The sequence below is a fragment of the Gopherus flavomarginatus genome, chromosome 9 (assembly GCF_025201925.1).
Source record: "Gopherus flavomarginatus isolate rGopFla2 chromosome 9, rGopFla2.mat.asm, whole genome shotgun sequence".
NCBI classification, from domain to species: domain Eukaryota; kingdom Metazoa; phylum Chordata; order Testudines; family Testudinidae; genus Gopherus; species Gopherus flavomarginatus.
This window is the reverse complement of record NC_066625.1, coordinates 33,647,152-33,661,329: the sequence shown is the minus strand read 5'-3', so window position 1 is coordinate 33,661,329 and position 14,178 is coordinate 33,647,152. Positions and strand designations below refer to the sequence as shown.

The window sequence follows — 14,178 nt, the reverse complement described above, 5'->3', positions numbered from 1 at the left end:
CTGCATATAAACGTCAAGGAACTCAGGGCAGTCTGGCTGGCGTGCATGGCCTTCCGCTCGCACCTGGAAGGCAGAGTCAGGGGCGGCTCCAGGCCCCAGCACACCAAGCACATGCTTGGGGTGGCATGCCGCGGGGGGCGCTCTGCCGGTGCCACAAGGGCGGCAGGCAGGCTGCCTTCGGCGGCTTGCCTGTAGAGTGTCCGCTGGTCCCGCGGCTTCAGTGGACCTCCCGCAGGCACACCTGTAGGAGGTCTGCCGAAGCCGCGGGACCAGCGGACCCTCCACAGGCAAACCGCTGGAGGCAGCCTGCCTGCCGTGCTTGGGGCGGCAAAATCCCTAGAGCCGCCCTTGGGCAGAGTGGTCAGGGTTCTCTCAGACAACATGGCCTCAATGTTTTACATCAACAGGCAAGGCGGGGCCCACTCTTCTGCCAGGAAGGCCTCAGGCTGTGGGACTTCTGTATAGCTCATGACATTTGTCTACAGGCCTACCACCTACCTGGCGCCTGGAATTCACGGGCGGATCGCTTGAGCCAAGACTTCTCCTCTCAGCATGAGTGGTCTCTACACCTAGATGTGGTGCACGGACTTTTCCAAGAGTGGGGAACTCCCCAGGTGGACCTGTTCACAATTCGGAAGAACTGCTGGTGTCCCCAGTTCTGCTCTGGGGGGCTGGGCAGGGGCGCTATCTCCGATGCCTTCCTCCTATCCTGGTCAGGCCAGTTTCTCTATGCCTTCCGCTCTATCCCACTGATCGGCAATGTCCTGGAAAAGATAAAGACAGACAGGGCCCAGGTCCTGCTGATTGCCCCAGGCAACATTGATATGGGACCCTCACGATCCTAGCGGTCTCCCCCGCATGGCCGTTGCCATCCCACCCAGACCTGCTCTCCCAGGACCAGGGCCACCTCCCCCACACTTTCCACAGGATTTCATCATTATGGAAGATATCTGGCTGCTGAGGGTGAGCATGGAATCAAGGGTCTTCTCCAAGACTGCGGCTTCTGCCCTGGCCCCTATGCAGCTCGCCTGTGTGCAGCAATGGTCCCCCCTAGTCCCTCGTGACAGCACAGTGGCATGGGAAAGTTACCATTAATGGGGCAAGAAACAAAGCAGGTCTGCCGAAGACCCTGTGGCAGCAGATTGCCCAGTATCTCCATGAGAGTTTCCTAGAGATCTCTGAGGGAGATTCCAGTGAAGTGAGAGAGTCAATCAAACCCTGTTCTGCCTCTCAGACTAGGCGTAAGGTGGGAGACAAGCCTGCTTTCTGCAACCCTCCTGCCCCCAACAGCTAGCTTCAGCGATTCCCAAAATCATATCCACTTACCAGGGGCCTCCTCTTCTGTTTGCATTTCACCAACATTCGACAGCTGCGACTGGCTAGGCTCCTCTGGGATAGAAAAGATCTCCTGGCTGCATGCATCCTCTGAGCCTGTGCGGTCCAGCCCTGAGCGAAGCTTTCACCCTTTCCATCACAAATATTATGGAGTGTACAGCACATGGCTATAAGCATAGGAATATTGTCATTGGCCAGGTCCAGCTTCCCAGACAGGCAGCACCAGTGGGCCGTTAAACGGCCAAAAGCACATTCAACAGTCATTCTGCACTTGTTTAGCCTGTTGTTGAACTGCTCCTTGCTGTTGTCAAGTTGCCCCATGTATGGTTTCATAAGCCATGACATTAAGGGGTTGACAGGGTCTCCCAGGATCACAATAGGCATTTTGACTTCCCCTACAATGATCTTCTGGTCCGGGAAGAAAGTCCCTGCTTGCAGCTTCCTGAACAGGCCAGTGTTCCAAAAGATGCGTGCATCATGCACCTTTCTGGCCCAGCCTGCATTAATGTCTGTGAAATGCCCATGATGATCCACAAGTACCTGGAGAACCATTGAGAAATACCCTTGTGATTAATGTACTTGGTGGCTAAGTGGTTTGGTGCCAGAATTGGAATATGTGTGCCATCTATTGCCCCTCCGCACTTAGGGAAGCCCATTTCATAGAAGGTCAGGATTGGAAGAGATCTCAGGAGGTCATCTAATCCAACCCCCTGCTCAAAGTCATCCACATTGTCACATACATTGCCCGGAATCACAGGTCTTTTGGAGCAGGATGCAATTAATGGCCCTGTACACTTCTGTCAACACAAGTCCAACAGTAGATTTTTCCCACTCCACTCTGGTTAATGACCAATTGGTAGCAGTCTGGAGTAGCCAGCTTCCACAGTGCAATTGCCACATGCTTCTCCAATGTCAGGGCAGCTCTCATTCTCGTGTCCTTGCACTGCAGGGCTGGGGCGAGCTCATCACACGGTCCCATGAATGTGGCTTTTCTCATGCGAAAAGTTCTGAAGCCACTGCTCATCATCCCAGACGTGTATCACGATGTGATCCCACCACTCACTGCTTGTTTCGTGGCATCAGGAGGTGCTGGAAGGAGGAGCGAGGGCACAGCATGCTCAGGGGAGGAGGCGGAACTGGGTGGGGAAGGGGAAGGGCAGGAAGAGGCAGGGTGGGAAGAAGCAGGGCGGGGTGGGGCCTTAGGGGAAGGGGTGGAATGGAGTGGGGGTCAGGCCTGTGGGGAGCACCCTCCCCCCCAGTAGATTAGAAACTTGGTGCCTATGGTTCCTGTACTCTCAAAAAGGCTTATTTAAAATACAGATGGCTCTCCTGGACTACTTTCCCCCTCATATTAGCCTCCCAGGGGATCCTGCCCATCAGTTCCCTGAGGGAGTCAAAGTCCGTTTTTCTGAAGTGCAGGGTCCGTATTCTGCTACTCTCCTTTCTTCCTTTTGTCAGGATCCTGAACTTGACCATCTCATGATCACTGCTGCCCAGGTTGCCACCCACTTCTACTTTCCCTACCAATTCTTCCCTGTTTGTGAGCAGTAGGTCAAGAGGAGCATGGGCCCTGATTGGTTCATCCAGCACTTGCACCAGGAAGTTGTCCTCAACGCTCTCAAAAACTTCCTGTAAATCATCAGCATTGTTACCTTTATCAACCAATCCTGTAATCTCATAAAAAAATCTATCAAGTTACTTTGAGAGGTTCTGTTTTCCATAAACCCCTATTGATTGGTATTAATTATATTACCATCCTTCACTTATTAGTTCCGTATCAGCTGTTCCATTATCTTGCCCAGGATCGATGTCAGACTCACAGGCCTATAATTAGCCAAGTTATCCTGTTAACTCTTTTAAAATACCCATCCAATATGAAGTTTCTTCCAGTCTTCTAGAACTTCCCTGATGTTCCAAGATTTATTGAAAATCAGCATTACCAGTCCAGTGAACTCCTCATCCAGCCCTTTTAAAAATATTGGAGGTAAGTTATCTGGACCTGCTGATTTAAGTGTTTAACTTTAGTAGGTGCTGTTAAACATCCTCTGAAATACTAGTATATGCTATATGATATGACTGCTTCATTGGTTTCCTTCCCAAATATAGAACAGAAATATTTATTGAATGCTTCTGCCTTTTCTGTATTATTATTAATTCTACCGTTTCCATCTAGTAATGGAGAACTATCGTTTCAAATATTTTTCTCAATATGCTAAAAAAACTTGTAACTTTGCCAACCATAGATTTTTGTCCCCTTGTATCTCTTTGGTGCTCTGATCAGCTTTCTATAATTTATAGCTTCTGATTTATATTAATCACTATCAACTTCTTCTTTCTTCCATTTGTTTTTGATTTATATAAAATATTGTTTAATGCTCGCTGCAGACTCAGGCAGACACCTCTACATCAGTTACACGTGATTCACGGTATGAAAGTTTTCTTTGCAACTTTGACAGAAAATTAATTCTTATATCGAAAGCTGAGGTTCTAGATTACGAGAGGGCAGCTTCAGTCACAGAACTGGATTTTTGACCGGGCATGACCCAGACCAATCTGAGTCCTGCCTCCTGCTCTGTCTTCTAATGAACAAGCAGGAGCGTGATGACAGGGGCTCAAGCTCCTGCTTGGCAGGCTGGTGTGCAGTGTGAATTGTCTGGTTAGGTGGAGCGGCACACGACCTGGGGTCAGTGCAAGGCACCTCAGGACAAGGGGCTCTGATGTCCCCGCATCCCCTTGGCCTGCTGCTGTGGGACTTGAAGCAGGAAGACGGGGCAATAGGGCGTGTGCGGTGGATAAACATCTGCTAAGTGGGAGGGCACCAGGGCGCGGGGGGATGAGCACCCGCGGGGGGGAAAGGGGCAACCAGGCCGGGGGGTGGGCACCCGCTGGGGGAAGGGGGCTTTGTAAGCTGCGGGCGCTGCCCTTGAAACCCGTCTCGAAAGCAGCGAGCCGAGACCCTCCCGCAAGCCTGGGCCGCCTCTCCGCGCCTTCCCGGGGAGGGGGGCGGTTCCTGTCAGGCGCGCCTGGGTCGCCCAGGCAACGTGACATCATCAGTTTGCGCCGTGTCAGACGGCGAGAGTCCCGCTCCCCTCACACTCGCCGCGTGCGCCCCGCGGAGCGATCGGCCCGGCATGGCTCGGGAGATGCTGTTGCGCGGAAGCCGCCTGGGGGCCCTGCTGCGAGCGGGGAGCCCCGCGCGGCTGCGGGCGCCGGCGGCAGGTGAGGGCGGGGCCGTCCCGGCGCCGCGCGGCTCGGGGGCTGGTTGGTGGGGGAGCCGGGAGGATCGAGGCCTGGCGGGCCGGGCTCGGACCTGCCGGGGGCCGCTGCCGCCTTGGCCTGGCGCCCAGGGCTAGCGCGCGCGGGCTACGGCTGTAGGGCCTCAGCCCGCCGCTCGAGCCCGAGGGTCACGCCGGGCTAGCAGAGGAGCTGGGCGGCCCTTGCCGGGAGCACGTGGGAGCAGGACCTGTGGGCTGCAGCCGGCGCTGCGAATCTGCGTTAACTGCCTTAACTCAGTGGTTTGAGCATTGGCCTGTTAAACCCAGGGTTGTGAGTTCAATCCTGGAGGGGGCCGCTTAGGGATCTGGGGCAAAAATCAGTACTTGGTCCTGCTAGTGAAGGCAGGGGGCTGGACTTGATGACCTTTCAAGGTCACTTCCAGTTCTAGGAGATAGGTACAGCTCCAATTATTATTTAATCCGCTGCCTGCTGCTGGGGCAGTTGTGTGGCTCTCATGCTGTGTCTGGCTGTGGTAGAAGACATAGGCGTGTCCAGGTGCAGCCTGTCAGCCAGGGTAGCGATTGGAACAGCCAAAAGCAGAGGAACAAACCTGAATGAACTCAGTGATACAAGCAGGAGGGGAAACTTTTCTGTTTCTTAGGAGTTCTAAAGTGTAGCTTGACCTAAACCTGGTTTACATTCTGGTATAAGTCATTGCAGTAGAAATAAGAGAACAGAATCCAAACTTATCTTCAGCCTTTTCTGTTTGAAAATGGTTATACTGGAATGTCCCTAATTCACATCTACCTGGAGACCCGTCGCACATTCCTCCCATATACTGTGAGTAAGAAAGTGAACAAACACAATTTGAAAATAAAGTTGTGTCATGGAGTGTACCCGAGTTCATTTATTTTGAGAAGGGTAACTTAGGGTACCATGAAGTATTCTACATAATTTAAACTAATAAATATCCTGTGGTATATTTTCTGAAGTTAATTATGTCTTGGTGATTTATACAATTTCATTATAGCTCTTGGCTATTTAATCTTTGCTGGGACATGGAGAAAATAGCTGAAATTCTTGTGAGGATGTATGTATCTGGTGAAGTGAGATGGTCTCTACATGTAGAAGGTAGTTTGACACTTAATTCTAAAGAACAGGAGACATGAAAAGGGAGCTAGGGGAATGACCAATCTTCTTGTTAAAATAATAAATAAAAATGAACCTTCTTTGGACAAATGACCTTTAGAGGCCTTCCTTCCTCTGATTTGACTCCTTTTTAAAAAATGCCTTTGAGGAAACCAAGAACTTAGATACAGTCTGCTTAGCTGAGTAGGATTCAGTCTTTTTACTGGCAAGGTTCCAGCATTTAAACACAGGCTGAACAATCAGGTGTGTTAGAAAAAACAACTTTATGATTTCACTTGAGGTCACTGTTTGGAACTGCATTGGAAGAAATTTGCAGTACAGGTACCCGACCAGTGGCTCCATTGCTGCATGCCAGTCCCTTAATCTTCAGAAGCATAAATATTCTCATTAAACTGAAAGGAACGAACTCTGAGCCAGTCAACACACAGTGTCTGTCAAGTGGCAGGGTATTGTGGGACCTGCCCATCACGATGCATCAGAGCTTAATTTGTAGTCTAAAAATTGCCTCTTGCCAACCCTGTAGAATGAAAGACTATAACAGGGTTCAAAAAAGAGCTAGATAAGTTCATGGAGGATAGGTCCATCAATGACTATTAGCCAGGATGGACAGGGGTGGTGTCCCTAGCCTCTGTTTGTTAGAAGCTGGGAATGGGTTTCAGGGGATGGATCACTGGGTAATTACCTGTTCTGTTCATTCTCTCTTGGGCACTGTTGGAAGACAGGGTACTGGGCTAAATGGATCTTGGTCTGACCTAGTGTGGACATAGGAAATCAACCTTTTGGTATGAAGGCCTTTCTTTCCTTCAAGCTCTTAGTACTGAACTCGCCAGCATGGGGAATTTTTAACTTTCTTTAGAGAAATGATTTTTAAAAGTTTTCATACAGGCATGTTCTCCTTCACTGCATAGCTCTGAACTCTTGCCTTTTCTGCTGTCCCTGCTGGACTGCTTGCTGAACACACAGAAAAGGTGTCTCAGAACTTTAATCCTGTCACTCAGGGATCATGTATTCATGAGTATTTGTACTGTGCCTAGTACAATCATAGAAAAGTAGGGCTGGAAGGAACCTCAGGAGTACATCTAGTCCAGCACCCTGTGCCAAGAGAGGGCTAATCCATAGACCATCCCTGCCAGGTATTTGTCTACTTGTTTTTAAATACCTCCAGTGGCTCCACAACCTCCCTAGGTAAGCTAGTGCTTATTAATCCTTATCGTTAGACAGTTTTTCCTAATATCCAATCTAAACCTCCTTTGCTGTAAACTAAGTTGAGTACTTCTTGTCCTAGGCTACTTTTTATCCTACCCTCAGTGGACATGGACAGTAATTGATCACTGTCCTCTTCATCACAATCTTTTTGTTACTATTGTGCCCTTTCAGCCTTCATGTCCAATTCTTTCAACATTTCCTTTAAACCTCTTCATTTTTATTACTGTCCTCTGGACTCCATTTGGTCCACAACTTTCTTGGAGTGTTCTGTCCAAGATTGGACACAGTGCTCCAGCTGATGCCTCACCAGTGTCAAGTAGAATGGAACAATTACTTCCCGTGTCTTAAGTGTGACACTCCCATTAATACATCCCAGAATTACATTTGCCTTATTCTCAACAGCATCACATTGTTGACTCATTCAGTGGGGCCCCAATTCTGAGTGGGAACTTTGGGTGGCCCTTGCAATAGAAATAAAGTTTGTGTGATCTAATTTAAATTAGACTGGTGTAGAGATCCTTCTTATATATTAAGAGTAAGTGATTTCTCTTCTGTGAACATTTATTCTCACTTGGGAGGTGAGAGTCCTGGATGACTCTGGGCTGTTTTGGTGCTCTGAAGACAATGACTCAGCTGGCCCAGTGCTCTGACAGCAGTGCCTCACCCTGGCATCTCTCAGTCCCTGGTTTTGCAAAGTTTGAGCACTGCAGGGGAAGTGTGCTGAGTCCCATGCAGGAGAAGGAGTGGCATTCATTGGCTCCAGAGGCATCTATGTCTCTCCCCTATCTGGAGGGCAGTCGCAATGGCGTAGGGCATAGGAGGGCAAATTACGGCCTGTGGGCCAGATCTGGCCCATCAGGGCTTTCAATCAATTGTTACAATTTACTTGTTGCTATGTGTTTACGTTAGAGAAGGCAACGCTAAAGAAATGCATGTTGCACTGGGAGCAGCAAGTGATGGGGAGGTTTGTGGTGGTCCTTAATTCTTGGTAGAGTTCATTCTGTATTTCTGGACCATCTCCCCATAGAAAGTTCTGTGTCCAGCGCAGACAAGCTTTACTCTTATTGTAGAAAGTTTGGTTGTGCCAGAGCAGTGTAGGCGACAACAATGATCTTCGTCCTAGGCTTTAGACAATCTTTTAGATATGTTGGGTCCAGGCCATGGAACATTTTGAAGATAAGGGCTGAGACCTTGACTTGATTTGAAATTCTGTGGGAAGCCAGTGTAGACAGCAGAGGACAGGTGTGCTGTGCTCATGTTAGTTTTTGTTGGTGAGGAGTTGTGATTAGCTTTTTTATTTTTTTTTTTATCTTTAAAGCCATGTGTATGAGGTGTTGGGATATTTGTGTGAATTTGCTGGCCTGCACTGCTCTGGAATAGGAGAGAGATCCTCGTTCTGGTCAGCTGAGAGCCTTTATTTGGTAGCTGTCCCTATACAGCAAAGCACTTGAACACATTTTTAACGTTGGGCAAATGTTAATCCTTTAGACTACAACCTGCTTGCTTGCATATATATATATATATATATATATATCTTTTCTTATAATTTAAGTGTTTGGTTTATTGCAATAGGTTTATATAGATTAATATAAAAGTAAGGTTGCCTGTAATGCAAGGAACCTACAGGCCATATCTTGTATGTTAAGCTAAGGCAAAGTTAGTATATCTATATCTGGGACCTTTCACCCAGATAGCAAAGTTGGCCTATATTGAGACCTTTTTCCTAGACAGATAGATGATGGAAGAATGATAGGTTTTTTTTCAAGTTTTTACCCACAGACTTAAAAGGTACATCACAAGGAAAGAATTGAAATAACTAAAAAGAACAAAAATAACATATGTGCATAGGTACATGTCATCAATACACACATACATACTAGCCTATGAAGTAAGGGTACCCTAACATTTTTGTGGGTGCAGAATGAAATTTGGGCATAGAAGGAAGGATTTCTGGCACTTGTACCCTATAAAAGAGGTGACCCACCTGGCTAGACTATCTATCCTTCTCTAGCCACGACACTACTAACTATTAGTTGGCTGTACTCATTCTTTTCAAACTTTAAGTTCCAAGGGGAGTAGGCTAAGCTTGGTTTTCCCAAAGCTTTTGTTCTTAATTTTGTTTGTTTGTTAGTTAAGTAAACTCTAAGTTAGCTTTGGTAGCTCTTAGCATTAGCTTCTTTTAAGCTCTGCATCTCTCACTCAAGAATTGAGAAACCTAAACCGCCAGAGGGTCCTGTGTCTCTTACCACCAGGTTATCAAGAAAGAGTGTGAGTATTTTAACCAAAGCTTTGTAGCATATAATACCGTAATACCATATGTACCTTTTGAATAGAAGTAAAGCAATTGTAACTTTGTAACTCTGATTATTTTACCATTTACTTACTATTTCATTGATTTTAATAAAAAGTCTTTATGGCTATATCTGTCTCAGTGTGGGCTTCCTGTCATACCCCCGAGGGTCCTTTGTAAATTCTGTGGAGCCTGATTCAGGACAAGAACTTTTATCTTCTGATCAAACAGGTTGGCGAGCCTAAAACCCATACTATCCAAATTAATATTAACACCCTAAATCAGGCAACAATGTTAAGTCAGATTAACTTCAATAGACTTGACGCACATGCTTAATCTTAAGAAAGTGCACAGATGTTTTGCTGAACTGGGGCTTGTTAGAGCAGGCGGGGGCTGTGAAAGTTTGCCTCTGCTAATGCACCCCATCTCCCATCTGCAGCATCCCCTGGGATGTGAATTTTGGGTCTTCTAGAGTCGTGACAAAGCCCTTGCAAGCTCTTTTGTTTCTCTCAAGGGCTGCTGGTTATGTTAGTCTCTCTTAACATATGGTGACAATTACTAGGTTCTATACTTACACCAACAAATGTATTTCACTTTTAACTTGACTCTAGTATACTCAGTTCTCCAGAGTTAAAAGGCTGTAGTAATACATTCTTTCCAATCAGAAGAACTGGACTCCAAGTTGCTTTACAGTCTGTACGTATTACTCATTGGCCAGTTACCAGAAACTACACAGCCGTAGCTGACTAGATTACTCTTTGGGAGTGAGGCTGTGTTGTGGCTTTTACAGGTTTGAGCACATTGTCAATGATTAACAAATAGTAATACATAAAGAGCTGGGAAAGGAAATAGAACAGGGAGGTCATAGTCCCTCCATATGTCCATGAAACCATTGCACCTAGGCCATTGCACTCTCTGTCTGGGCACTTCTGTTCCAGGTAGATTACAGATTATGGCAGACTGTAGAGCATTCAGAGAACAACATAAATGTTTAGGGCCTGAAGGAGCTGACTGAGACATTTAGCTCTTACTGGATGTAGCTTGGCTCAGCAGCACATATGTGAAGAGTGTAAATGCCAAGGAGGAAAAGTATTTATTTAGTGTGGTACACAAGAGTAACTGAGGCACACAGTTTAGGAATACAGTATACTCCCATATATCCAAAACCCTATTATTTGAACCTCCACATTATTCAAATCCCTCCCTTGCCTCCCAGCAGGAATCTCGTGCTGGGGGACAAGGAAAAGAATCGGATAATGTTGAGGTTCACATAACAGAGCAGAGACACCCCCTCACCCCTCCAAGCCCATACTGTGAGGAGGAGGAGCCACTGGCTGTGCAGGAGGTCACCCTGCTACTGAATAGCTCCTATGGGAGCCCTCTGCAGGCCTCCTGTGACAGGAGTGAACAAGTGGGCCTATGACAGCGGAGTTGCAGAGGGCTCCCTGTGCTGCCGCTGGGCTGATGACATCTGATCCCTGCAGGCACTGGGTGGGGGCGAGGCTGTGGTTCTGGTGGGGCAGAGCAGAGACCCTTGGCCAGGACTCTGAGGATGATGAGCATCTGGCCATAGGCAAGGCCACCCCGTTGCTGAATAGCTCCTGCCCTCTTCATTATTCAAACTCTCAATTATCCAAATAAAATCTGTGTCTCCCTTGCTAGTCTGATAATCAGGACTATACTATAATGGGATGGCCAGAACTGGGATAATGGAGAAGCAGACAACCCACCTGAAAATTTGTAGTATGAAATGGGATTGGGGGCAGGGTGATAGAATGGATTACCGACTGTTTTTTTCCATGTATAATTCGTGTCACTTTGTGGAAGAATAAACTATGCCATTGAAACTTCAAGGCGATCTTAGTTAGGTTAGAAAGTAACCCAGTTTAACTTGAGCATGAAGTTGGAGTTACCGCTCCTGTGCTTTCAAAAATGCCACAGTTTTTTTTTAAATAACTAGAGATGATCAGGATTTGAATTTCACATCTCATCCAAAATACAGCACTGCTGGCAAGCACCATGCTGTGGCAGTGACCACTGTGAGGGGAACTTCCAAGGAACTGTCTTTGGTCCTAAAGGCCTTGGAAATTTCCTAGGCGAATACTGACCATGCTTAAGAGATCTGACAAGATGACAGGCTAAGGGAATCTGAAAGCTCATATACTGTGAGACCAGTTGCTGCTTCCCTTGCTTTCTTACAGCTGCATTGTCAAACCTACGAATGGTATCAGAGTTCATGAGAATGTGCTGGTGAGTTTCAAGTGCAGTAAAATGCAAGGAGTAGTGGGTTTTGGCAGCTTCCTCCCTAAATCTCCCTGTATGCTGGGCTCTTAGCAGCATCTGCTCATCATGGTTTCCTTGGAGTTTGGCTCCTAATCACCAAATGGCTTGATGCTGCTGCTTTGTAAGCTGTCCCTGTGGTCTGTGGATTCCCTTTGTGGTATGAGGAAGAGATGTGACACAGGAAACCCTAGTACAGATAAGGCCAATATCAGACTAAAGTCATTAGATTTATTGCACTGCTGAGTGGCTTCAACATTTCTGGGCAGTTTATCTCAAGATGGCTTGTTTGCAGTCATATCTGAGGAGAAAGCTGTGTGTCTGGGATTGGGTAGTTTGGTCTTCATCCCGCTCAAGCACTATCTGTATGTCATCTTTTAAAAATATCCTTGAGGTCTGTTGGAAAGAGCCAGGAGTGTGCCCTGTTCTGTGAGGTAGGAAATGAGGACAGAGATTTTGGCCTCATCTACACTAGAATATTAGGTCAGCATAGCTATGTTGCTCAGGCAAGTGAAAAATCCACCCCCCTGAGCAGCGTAGTTAAGCTTCCCTAAGTCCCTATGTAGACCATGTTCTTCAACTGACCTAGCTACCACCTCAAGGATGTGGATTACCTATGCTGACAGGAGAACCCTTCCAGTCAGTGTGGGTAGTGTCCACACTGAAGTGCTGCAGTGGTACCACTGTGCCACTGCAGTGTTTTAAGTATACACAAGCTTATAGGCTGAATTAAAACGATGCAAGAGAGACGACTGCCCTGCTTAGAAAAGCTGTCACCTCTTCTCTTCATCCACACCAGGCTCGGCTGCAGTCTTGTCAGATCTCGTCAGTTAAGCAGGTTGAGGCCTGCGCAGTACTTGAATGGGAGACTTCTCAGGATTGCTTTAGAGCAGTGCTTTTCAAACTGAGGTATGTGTCCCTTAAGAGTATGTGAGCTCTCGTCAGGGGGTATTCAAGAAAAATCCTGTAATGGCGGACAATACATTTTATTTAGTAAGAGTTGGCAGTCTAATCATAGGTATATTATGAGCTTATCTCAGAAGGGGATACATAGTAGACTATGTAAAAGCAGCAAAGAATCCTGTGGCACCTTATAGACTAACTATACTAGTCTGTTAGTCTATAAGGTGCCACAGGATTCTTTGCTGCTTTTACAGATCCAGACTAACACGGCTACCCTCTGATAGTAGACTACATTATATGGAAAGGGGTACACAGCCTAAAAAGTTTGAAAACCACTGCTTTAGGGCTTGTCTACACTTAAAATGCTACAGCAGCACAGCTGCGGAGCTGTAGTTCTTCTGTGTAGATGCTTCCTATGCTGACTGGAAGGGTTTTTCTTTTAGCCTAGATAATCCACTTCCTTGAGAGGCAATAGCTAAATTGAGAGAACAATTCTTCCATTGACCAAGTGCTGTCTACATGGGACTTTTATCAGCTTAACAGCATTGCTTGGTGGCGTGGGGGTGGATTTTTCCCCCAGTAATTAAACCAACCTAATTTTTAAATGTGGACCAGTCCTTAGTATTGGCAATTAAGTAGGTGGCACTTTTCTCTCAGCATGGCAGGAGACCCTGTCCTATTGGAGACCCCTTTCTTCAGATGAGATGCAAACGGATTTCTTGAGTACTCATCAGGAAAGATCCTGTGGGACTTCCTTAAAAAAAAAAAAAAAAAAAAAGTCTCAGGAGGGTAGCCTGGCCATGTTGCAGTAGAGTCATTGTGGCAACTTCTGCTGATTTAAACTCCCTTCATTTTCAGTTGTACACTGTATCACTCTATTTCCTGTCCTGACCTTCTGGATAGTGTTGCTGTGCACCGCTAAACAGCTGCCATGTTTTACTTCCATGGAGGCTGCAATCCAGAAATGGGGGAAGTGATTCTTTTGAGTTTGCAAAGTGCTGTGGGCTCCTGCACAGTTTGGGATGAAAGATGCTGTGTGAGTGTGAGAGATGTGTTTGTTTCAGTTTTGGGTTTATGAGCCTAGACATTCCCTTTGGTGTATTCCCCATCTAAGTGGAGAGCCTATGCACCTGGGATCATAGGTGAAGGTGACTTGGAAGTCACTGAAAAATACCGGTTTGAAAGCGATGCATCTGTTTCCCCTTCAAGTGTAGTGGAAGTGGGGTAGTGGTGACACCCCTTGGAAGCTTCCTGACCACCCAAAAGCCCCATCCCTAATACATCATGATCTAATATGGCACAGCTTGGGGCTGATCTCCAAAGCTAGACAAGGCATGTGAGTTAATTCCACTTTGTCTCTGGGTGTTAGAAGCTTTGCTTCCCAAGCTGTTTTTGTGTGTGTGGCTTTTCCTTGCTAGTTCAGAAAGCACTTTCTCACTTACTCTGCATATATAAATGGCCATGGTTCTGTGTCTTGAAATTGCCAGGAGTCTCTCCTCTGCTGGCCAAGTAGGGCATTCACAGGAGGCAAATAATCTGAAAAAGCTGCAGCTTGAATTTAACAATTTTCATCTTTGGCTGACACAATGCCAGCTATTAATTAATGCTGTTAAGACCAAATGTTATACAGATCCAAACATAATCTTGGAACTGATTGATGATTTATTCATTGTGCTTTGGAGAGACAGAGGCAGAAGATGTGACTAGGCCAAGAATTATAAGTATTTGGGGTTTCCAGAGAGATCCAGTACTGGTGGGGAGGGTGGTCAGCATTCTGTTCGTGTATATTGGGTGAATAG

The 14,178-nt window shown here is 46.7% G+C and overlaps 1 protein-coding gene across 1 annotated transcript in view; it reads left to right on the top strand.

Annotated features, from left to right (window-relative positions):
• Window positions 1–4,451: 4,451 nt before the first annotated feature.
• TRAP1 (TNF receptor associated protein 1) overlaps window positions 4,452–14,178 on the top strand; it is a 64,837-nt gene continuing 55,110 nt past the window's right edge. Inside the window, exon 1 of the mRNA XM_050968197.1 lies at window positions 4,452–4,554. Within this exon, the coding sequence (XP_050824154.1) occupies window positions 4,467–4,554 (88 nt within the window). The 5' untranslated portion in view covers window positions 4,452–4,466. The remainder of the gene's footprint in view (window positions 4,555–14,178) is intronic.